Here is a 10,680-nt window from a genome sequence, read left to right on the forward strand (position 1 = left end):
GACTAGTGTAACACATTGCTTGAACACAAATCACACATTTCCTTTACTTTGTGTCTCAGTAAGTCTGTGCTGCAATTGTCAGCTAAAGGCAGAACTTAGTATGAAAGCTATAGTTTCTCAGTCTCTTGGCTAAGATCAAATGTTGTTAGTTCTTGTTCTTACCAGTTTAATATACATTCTCTGTCCAGGGAGAATAGATGAAATGGATTTGGGGAGCAGGGAAATGGAATAGGGCTTTTCTCTGTCCACTCCCTGCACCAATTTGGTCTTGAAGACCTTATAGGAATGACACACCCCCAAGGGGAGACCTATGTTCTGGTGCAAAATTACAGCTGATGGCCAGCATGGTGCGTCAAGCCTGTAATCATAGCACTGGGATCTAGATCCAGCATCCAGGCACATGTAACTCAGGACATTTTACATGAAAACAAACTCCAATCTTTGGTCATTCCAATTTTATGAGGTCCTGAAATTATTTAATTCTCCTCTGAATCTGTAGAAAGAAGAGAGGACTGAAAGCCAAAAGATACCGAAACAAACAAAATCCTGAAAGGGTATTTAAAAAAATGAATGAGCCAGGCACTGGTGGCTCATGCCTGTAATCCAGATACTCAGGAGGCTGAGATCTGAGGATCATGGTTTGAAGACAGCCTGGGCAGAAAAGTCCATGAGACTCTTATCTCCAATTAAGCACCAAAAAACTGGAAGTAGTGCCCGGGCCCTGAATTCAAACCCTATGACTAATCATATTAATAATAATAATAATAATGACTTGATTATTTGATCAATGGATCAAATATCCAGAAATTTTCCATAAGATTTTAAGGATTTTTGGTTGTTGTTTTATTCTTTATCTATCACATAACTAACCAACACTGAAATTTTTGGAGTTTTTTGGTCTTTAAGACAGGGTCTTTCTATGCATTGACCTCAAATTCAGAAATCTACCTCTGTCTTTGCCTTGATCATATTCATGTGCCAATTGGCCCATCTGTAAAAAGTTTTAAAATAATAATAAATATATATAAATGTATATACACACTTTTTTGGGGGGCGGGGGGGTCAGTCATGGGGCTTGAACTCAAAGCCTGAGCACTGTTCCTGATCTCTCCTGCTCAAGGCTAGCACTCCACCACTTTGAGCCACAGCGCTACTTCCAGTTTTCAGGTGGTTAATTGGAAATAAGAGCCTCACAGACTTTCCTGCCCGGGCTGGCTTAGAACAGCAATCCTCAGATCTCACCCTCCTGAGAAGCTAGGATTACAGGCATGTCCCACCAGCACCTGGCAAATAATAATAAATATATTTCTAAGTCTCCCTCCGTTTCTTCAAAGAACCAGGAAAGTGAAGGGACTGAGAGAAAATAACTAGCATTAGAAGGCTTCTCCTAGGCTCCTCAGGTTGAATCCTTGGATTCATTTGGGTTCTCAGCTGAAGTTCCCTCTTTGTCTCTGCCCCGCAACGAGATTACCAAATTACTGACTTTAAAGCTCCCTGGATTGGCAATGGGGCATCCATCATGGGCATGTATGACTTATTTATTACCTCCATGCTAATGGACTCCAGCAGAATACTTTGGTTTCTATAATGCCTGCTACTTTACCAAAAGAAAAAAAAATTCCTATATCCTATCTTATTTATTTTTGTTTTGATCCACTCCCCAATCTCCTGAGGTTCCCGATAAGGAAAACTGAAGCTAGGAGACGTGAAAGGAGTTACCTATCTCATGTTACCCAAAAATGTCAGTCAGGATAGAATAGAAACCACAAATCCAGGGCTGGGAAGGTGGCTCAGTGGTAGAGCGCTTGCCTTGCATGCTCAAGGCCCTGGGTTCGATTCCTCAGCACCACATAAGCAAAAAGAAAAAAGCCGAAGTGGCGCTGTGGCTCAAGTGGTAGAGTGCTTGCCTTAAGCTGAAGAGCTGAGGGACAGCGCCCAGGCCCAGAGTTCCGGCCCCATGACCGGACCCAAAAAAAAAAAAAAAAAGAAACCACAAATCCACTAGAGCTAAATAAGAATGCTTTGGACAGTTGGTATTCCCCCCAAAAGAAGGTTAAACTAACTTCAAATGAGGAGTCCCTTTCCTTCTCTGTAATCATAGTCCATTAAAGTGAATAAATGTGAATGAAGGAAAGTACTGCATATGAATGTATGAAAACAGAACAATGAAACTAGTTGAAATTGCTTTGAGAAAGGGAGAGTGGGATAAGGAAGGATGATAAAGAAATGACTCACACCTGTAACCCTAGCTACTCAGGAGGCTGAGCTCTGAAGATCATGGTTCGAAGCCAGCCTGCACAGGAAGTCCCTGAGACCCTTATCTCCAATAAACTACACAAAAAGAGCTGGATAGTGAAGCTGTGGATCAAGTGGTAGAGGGCTAACTCTGGGTTCCAGTTCGAGTACACACACACACACACACACACACACACACACACACACACACCACTCAAGTCACAGAATCTCTTTGAAACCTGGAGTGCAATTCCTGATTATCTCAAGCACTGAGTCAGAGGCTGCAGGTGAAAAGAGCTGAGAAAAAGATTCCCTGCTAGTTAAAGAATTACTTCTAAATAGATTCCAAAGCCCAGGTGGTCTCATTTCTTTATGCTATGAATATTTGAGACGGGGTCTCACTAGCCCCAAACTCAAGATCCTCCTGGCTCAGCCTTCCCAGTACTGATGTATAAGTGTGTGCTGCCACACTTAGCTTTAAATCTTTTTGAGGGGGCGAGGAGGGGAGAGAATCATTCTTAGGATCTATCACTAAATGTGGGAAGAAAATAATGGCTCTCTCCCAGCAAGATCCATCTGTACTGAACTTATAACCCACAAAACAGTAAGATAATAAATTTGTGTCTGTTTCAGCAACTACATTTATAGCAACTTGTTATTACCATGGTAGAAAACGGATACACTAAGTCAATAATGTGTGCAATATTTTAAAATAATACTAGAACGATAATGTTTTAACTATTTATATTCATCTCCATGAATTTCCTTAGCAAGCATGATAATCGCATCAGATAGAGCGTCTGTTAAATAACTGTGGGCAAAGCTAGTCAGGAGCCACCCTGGCTTAAAAGGCTTTCATCACTTACCAGAAAGTAAAACCATGACTTCAAGGCAGATGCTACTGAACTAGTCTTATACAAACCAACAAAAATTGACATGATAAATCCAGTGATTTTTTTCCCCCTTAGGTAAACAAGAATACAGGTCTGCCCCCACAGGAAAAGGAAAAGCAGGTGCCAGCCACTACACTGAGTTCTTGCATGTATAACATGCAGGGTAGGTAAGTATCATTTTGCCAAAGTCTGAGTCATTTAAGCAAGTTTATATGGTGCATAAAGAGTAGGGAGGGATTAAAATCCAATTATGATTGATGCTAATGCCTATCTCTGTTCTTTCTATTCTGCTATGCTAAGAAAACAAAATAGCAAAGTGGTTCACACCTGTAATCTTAGCTACCCAGGAGGCTAAGAGCTGAAGATTAAGGTTCAAAGCCAGACCAGGCAGGGAAAGACTGTGAGACTCTCATCTGGCAAAAAGCTGGAAGTGGAGGTGTGACTCAAGTAGTAAAGTGCTAGCCTTAAGAAAAAAAGAAAAAGAAAAATCTCAAGGATGGCACCCAGACACTGAGTTCAAGCCCCAGTACTGGGAAACTGGAGGAAAGCAAAGGAAGGGGTAAGAATTATACTCATTACTTTCTTTATGGAATGTAACCCCTCTGTACAACACCTTAATAATAACAATAAAATTGTATTTCTAAAAAAGAGATGTTGGGTGAAAATAAGGGAGAAAGCATGAAACCTATTTATGAAGTCCTTCTCTTTGTCTTCTTAGTTAGTTTGATTGGCTGGAAAGACCCAGAGTTAAATAAAGACACGGCCAAATCACCAGTTCTGTCTTTGGGTTCACGTGAGTCCTAGGGAGAGGGTAGCATCAACTGTGGGCAGAATGTGGAGGATAGGCCGGGCGACGGTGGCTCACGCTTGTAATCCTAGCTACTCAGGAGGCTGAGATCTGAGGATCGTGGTTCAAAGCCAGCCCAGGCAGGAAACTCCATGAAACTCTTTTCTCCAATAAACCACTAGAAAACCGGAAGTGGCGCTGTAGCTCAAGTGGTAGAGCACTCGCCTTGAGCTGAAGAGCTGAGGGACAGCGCTCAGAGTTCAAGCCCCCCCCAAAAAAAAGGATGTGGAGGATGGGGCGTCTGCCTCCAGGATCCTCCCTTCCCTCCAGCCTCCTTCCACTGTGGGAACTCTGGGAAATGAGGGCACATGGGTGGGTACAAGGTAGGGAAAGGATAAGATTAGGAGGCGTGGGATGAAGCTCTGTTGTTTCAAGTCCAGATGACAAGACTTTCAGTCCCTGAGAGAGCTACGTGCCCCTCCCCCGCCACTTCCCACCCCAGGCTGGCACAAGAACTGAGAAAAGACTAATAATTCTGTTCTCCGCAGGCAGCCAAAAAGCCACAGCCCATAAAACATCAAATTCTTCATCCTGCCTGCCCACTGAGGCTGAATAAGAGGATTTTTAAAGGACTACGTTTTTGAAACTGCTGGATTATCAAAAACATTCAAAATTCAAGGCCTTTGGTTATTTGTTTCCTGTAGTTCCACACTGTAAAATGTAAGTCCTCAGATAAAGACAACCACTGGTCACCAGAAACAGAAAGCACCAATAAGAGACCCAGATAGATAGCCAGGTGCTACTCAAGAGGCTGAGAGTGGAGGATCAAGGCTCCAAGCCAACCCCTGGCAGGAAAGCCCTCGAAAACCCTTATCTCCAAGTAAGCATGGAAAAAAGCTGGAAGTGGAGCTGTGGTTCCAGTGGTAGAGCGCTAGCCTTGAGTCAGAAAGGCTGGAGGATAGTACTCAGGCCCTGAGTTCAAGCTCCAGGACCAGCACCAAAGGAGAGAGACAGACAGACAGAGGCAGAGCCCAGACAGAGAAGTCAGGCTGTGGTTAGGTTCCTGGCACTGGCAGCTACCCTAGTGTGACTGTGGTTTGGCAGTGTGGCCCTCTACCATTCCATAAAGTATAATAAGGTCGCTTTTGACCCTGCTAGTAGGGAGCTGGATTTCTCTAAGAACCCATCCAATGCACTCATCAAACACCAACAAGGCACTGGAATAAACAAGAAGGGTCCGCCTGACCTACAAAGCTCCCGGGGAACCTGGCCCAGGGAGAACAGGAGGTGTTTCCTATGAGTCACCAGTGTCCTTTCCAGTCTTTCCACACCCACGGGTCTCCAACCAGAAAAACTGTCTCACACTCCTCCCCCTGATCACCTTTCCACTGCTCCCAACCGCACTCAGCCAACTCCCATTACCCCCTAACTTTTCCACTGATCCCACTAGCAGACAAGAAATAAAAGAGTACTGGTAGGAAACCCAGTGCAAGTCCCCAAGGTTCTCAGCACCCAGTAATAAACGATAAAATGCATATTGGAAGCTGGGCACCATGGCTCAAGGCTGCGATCCTAGCTACTTGGGAGGTGGAATTCAGGAGCGGGTAGCTCAAGGTCAATTCCTGGGACTCCATCTTGGCCAATGACTGGGTGTGGTAGTGTGTGTGTACCTGTAAGGCCAGCATAGTATCTGGACACGTGGTCCACACCTGCCAGCCCCAGTGCCATGCGGAAGCACAAGTAGGAGAATCGTAACTCAGCCTCGCCCAGACAGAAAGCAAGAAAGACCCTGCCTCAAAATTAACGAAGGCAGCTGAGCATGGGTAAGCCTAGCTACTCAGGAAGCTGTGATCTGAAGATCATGGTTCAAAGCCAGCCCTGGCTGGGGAAAATAAACAAACAAACGTGAGACTAATCTCCAATTAATTACCAAAAACAAAAAGCTAGAAATGGTACTGTAGTTCAAAATGGTAGAGCATTAGCTTTAAGTACAAAAGCTCAGAACAGTGCGCAGGCCCTGACAAGGGCTCAGACAGCAGTCTAGAAAGGAGCGGCCACAGGTTTAGTGAAGGCTTTTATGCAGAGGCTTTTATCCTTGGTCTTTCACAATTCTTTACAGTGTTAAGAAAGTAACAAAACAGGTCAGACCATCCCACCAGCAACCATTCCTCCCGCCCCCCTCCAAGCTCCAGAAGCTGATAGGCCACAATCTAGAGGCAGACTCCTCCTCCTCTCAGGACAGCTGACCAACCCACAGTGGTTCTTCTCCAACCTCTTCTCCATCCAAAGTCCCTTGGAGGAACTCGGGCCCAAGGCCTGGCCAACAGCTTCCCATGAAATTACCTGGGACCACAAAGCCATCAATGCTATGAGGCAGTTGAAAACAATAGGCCATGAGAAGGTTCACAAGATGGACACCCACATTTCCCAGGAGATGAGATGTCTGACAATGTCTAGAGACATTTCTGATTGTCATGGGCAGTGTGTGTGTGTGTGTGTGTGTGTGTGTGCTTGTGTGTTTGTGTGTGTGTGTGTATTAAAGGGATGGGGCTGCTATGCTATTCAGGCACATAGTGGGTAGAGGCTCGGGTGCTGCAACATCCTACAGTGTGCAGGCTGGCCTCCAATAAAGAACTGCTTTTAAAAAATTGTTCAGTGCAAAATGTGCTGAAACACTATTTACAACAGATCACCAAAACTAGACATGAGCCAGGCACCAGTAATTCATGCCTGTAATCCTGGCTGCTCAGGAGGAGACTTAGATCTGAGGATCACAGTTTAAAGTTTAAAGCCAGACCAGGGCAGGAAAGTTCACGAGATGTTCTCTTATCTCCAGTTAACCACTAAAAAGCCAGAAGCAGAGCTGTGGCTCAAGTGATAGGGGGGAAAAAAAAAAGCCCAAGGACAACACCTAGGCCTAGAGAACTTGTGTATTCACACACACACACACACACACACACACACACACACACACACACACACACACGGCATGATTATTACTGGCTTCTTGAGTCCAGAAACAGATTTTTCTAATCTCACAATAAAAAGGGGAATGCGGTACAGAGAGGAAGATTGTCCAAGATTGACTGGGTCTAGATCTTACTCTTTCAAAGGAGGAAAGCAAAAATGAAAGGAAAAAGCAAAGGGTCAGACCAGCCCTTTGCTACATTAAGAGGATCTTGTCCTCATTCTCCTCTGGCCAACACCCTTCTCACACCAGGCTCCTTGTAAGGGCCTTGGGCCTGGACTTGCAGCCTTCTGAGCCTGCACTGCTCTTCCTCCTTTCTGACTTAGTGCTTCAAGCTCCCCATCCCTGCTCACCTGTGAAGTCTGATCTTTGATCTCTACCCTGCTTTGTGTCCTCATTGAACTTTGTATTTACCTATATGGCAATCACCATAACTTCTTACTTTGGTTATGTACCTTCTTGAGAGCAGGAACTAAATACTAATCAGGGTCATAGTAGGAGATGAGTCTAGGCTCTAGAATATTGTTCATGTATGGGCTGGGAAGGTGGCTCAGTGGTAGAGCTCTTGCCTTGCATGCATGAGGCCCTGGGTTCGATTCCCCAGAACCACATACGTAAAAAAGCTGGAAGTGGTGCTGTGGCTCAAGTGGTAGAGCGCTAGCCTTGAGCTGAAGAGCTGAGGAGGGACAGCACTCAGGCCCAGAGTTCAGGCCCCATGACCGGACCCAAAAAAAGGTTTGTTGAATGAATAAACTCTGTCCAGCACTGCACTATGAAAGGAGTATGATAATATATATATATATATATGTACATATGCCGTCACCAGGCATCATGTAAGATATGCCAATATAGCCATCACATAACGGGAGTATGAAAAGCCCTCAGCCAACTTAAGAATAAAGTCATTAAGCCGGCACTGGTGGCTTACACCTGTAATCCTAGCTACTTAGGAGGCTGAGATCTGAGGATCTCGGTTCAAAGCCAGCCTGAGCAGGAGAAACCGTGAGACTCCTATCTCCAATAAACCACCAGAAAACCGGAAGTGGCGCTGTAGCTCAAGTGGTAGAGCACTCGCCTTGAGCTGAAGAGCTGAGGGACAGCGCCCAGGCCCAGAGTTCAGGCCCCATGGCGTAAAAAAAAAAAAAGAATAAAGTCATTAGAAAAAGAAGAAATCTCAAATGTTGAGGCTAATAGATTCTTCTGATTGTAAATGATGCCAGAACTGGAAAAATAATAGAATTTAAGAGAATTTAAAAAACAAACACTGCTAGCTCTAATTGCACCTGGCTAAACTGCCATTGCCTGCTACACTGTCAGTCCCAGCCTTGGAGCCACTGGCATTTCCTGGAGCAGGTACGCCACGTACCCATCACCCAGAAATGATGAGAGCTGAGAGTGATCAGGAACGCATGCCTGGCACTGGAATGAGCCAAGCTGTCTGCCCACGACGGTGCAGTCAACCAAGAAATTCTCTTACAGTCCTGCAGTGTAAGTGCTGTCTCATGGCTGGGAATGAAAGTGTGTGTGTGTGTGTGTGTGTGAGAGAGAGAGAGAGAGAGAGAGAGAGGAACGCTTGAACCCAGAGTCTTATACATTCTAAGCACGCTCTGCACCACTGACCTAGCTAAACACCCAGCCCAGTAGGTCCTGCATTTTACAAGTGGAAAACTGGAACACAGAGATCAACCTAAAGCCAATAAGCCAGGATTTGAATCTAGAATCTGTGCCCTTGTCCAGGCCACCATTTTGCCTCCCAACTGAGCACTTACAGCTACTTTACCAGGATATATGCACTAGAGGACACGTGGTGAATTTTGGCCAACTTTCCCTTTTAGGCATAGGAGTCTATTTAAAACTATAGTCACTCATATAGCAAAATGCATACACCTTTATTGATCTAGTTTGGAAAATGGCATGGCTTTTTAGGATATTAGCTTTGAAGAGAAATTGTTTTGTTAAAATAAAGGGAAGCTGGGCACTGGTGGGTCATGTCTGTAATCCTAACTACTCAGGAGGCTGAGATCAAGCCCCAGGACCAACAAAAATAAAAACAAATAAATAAAATAAAGGGGAGCAAAAGCCAGTGCCGGTGGCTCATGCCTGTAATCCTTGCTACTCAGGAAGCAGAGATCTGAGAATCACAGTTCAAAGCCAGGCCCAGGCAGAAAAGTCTATGAGATTCTTATTTCCAATTAACCACCAAAAAGCCAAAAGTAGACATTTGGCTCAAGTGGTAGTGTGCTAGCCTAGAATGAAGAAGGAGGTGGAGGAGGAAGAGGAAGAGGAAGAGGAGGAGGCCACCGCCCAAAGCTAGTCACCAGTAGCAAACACCTGTAATACTAGCTACTCAGCTGGCTGAGATCTGAGGATTGTGGTGGGTTCAAGGCTAGCCCAGGCAGTCAAATCCTTGAGACTCGATCTACATCTAATCACATAAGAGTCGGGAAGTATGCAGTGGCTCAAATGGTAAAGTCCTAGCCTTGAGCAAAAGGAGTTCAAGGACAGATTCAAGTCCCAGGACAGGAGGGGGCTGGGGGGGAGAACTCAGTGAAAGAAGCATCTAGGCTGAGATCAAGCCCCAGGACCAACAAAAATAAAAACAAATAAATAAAATAAAGGGGAGCAAAAGCCAGTGCAGCATAAATAAGTAAATAAACAAAATAAGAGGCAGGGGGAGCAAATGCCCATTTCATCAGGTGCCAGTGATGGGGAGTGACCATGGAGTGTTAAGACCCAGGCTTGCAGGCTCCACCCCTTACAGGTCAGCTCCTGGCTAAGGCTGGTGCCATCCTCTGAAGTACTTGAGGATGGCATGGTATTTTCCACACAACTTGCTAAGGGCCACACCGTCAGCCCTCTGTAGATGGCTTTCCTTATTTAGGTCCTGGGCTATCTGTAATTTCCAGGCTGAAGGCTTCCATTAACCACAGAAATGTGCTCTCCCCAAAGCCGCGGCCAAACCTCTCTCCCCACATCCCACAGGGCTGGGCGACACCAGAAAAAGGGGGTTTCCCAGACCAAGCAGCCCTGGAGATGCTGGGGGGGGGGGGGCAAGATCCAAGGCAGGTTCTGTCAAACAACAACAACAACAACACCCCCACCCTCAATGCAAGCGCCCAAAACTTCCCTGGGTGTCTCACCTGAGTGAGCCCAGGTGGAGAAGGTCACCCTGGCCTGTCTGATGGGATTGGCAGCAATGGAAGCCGCGATCATCCGCCTAGCCAGGCTCCCGGGCGTGCACCACGCCTCCTTCATAGCATCCCGGGGCCCGGGACAGGGGTGGAGGGGGGGTGGATTGGGGGTGACACCGGGGAATCTAAGCACACTTCCCAGGGGTGGATCCCCACCCCATCCCCTGAAACGCATCCCCACCATGGCTGAGAGGCAGCCAAGCGCCCTCAGGAAACCAGGCGAAGCGCAACCTCCCCGGTGCGCTCGCCCCAGCGCCCCGATCCAAAGTCCAAGCCGCCGCCACCTGGGCCCCCGGGGCAGGGTAGACACGTGCGAGCGCGTCCCCTGCTCGCGCGCCGGGCCGGGCCGGGCCGCGCTCTCCTTCCTCCTCCTCCTCCTCCTCCTCCACCCCGGCTCCGGGGAGCCCCTCACTCACCAGGTGAAGACTTTACCACGGATCCGGCACAGCAGGCTGCCGATCGTGCTCGGGGCTCCCACCGCCTGCGGTTCCGGAGCCCCGGGGTTCGGGCTGGCCGCCGAGTCCGCCTCCATGGGGTCCCCCCGCCCCCGACCTGGCGCGCGCGCTTTCCGCGCCCGGAACCCGCCAAAGTGCCGGGGCCGGGGAG

The 10,680-nt window shown here is 47.0% G+C and overlaps 1 protein-coding gene across 1 annotated transcript in view; it reads right to left on the minus strand.

The window, feature by feature from the left end:
• Nucleotides 1-10,658, minus strand: part of Slc35f2 (solute carrier family 35, member F2) — a 35,942-nt gene extending 25,284 nt beyond the window's left edge. The window contains exon 1 of the mRNA XM_013009882.1: nucleotides 10,491-10,658. Coding sequence (XP_012865336.1) covers nucleotides 10,491-10,606 — 116 coding nt within the window. The 5' untranslated portion in view covers nucleotides 10,607-10,658. The remainder of the gene's footprint in view (nucleotides 1-10,490) is intronic.
• Nucleotides 10,659-10,680: the final 22 nt, after the last annotated feature.

The sequence above is a fragment of the Dipodomys ordii genome, unplaced genomic scaffold (assembly GCF_000151885.1).
Source record: "Dipodomys ordii isolate 6190 unplaced genomic scaffold, Dord_2.0 Scaffold10, whole genome shotgun sequence".
Taxonomy (NCBI): domain Eukaryota; kingdom Metazoa; phylum Chordata; class Mammalia; order Rodentia; family Heteromyidae; genus Dipodomys; species Dipodomys ordii.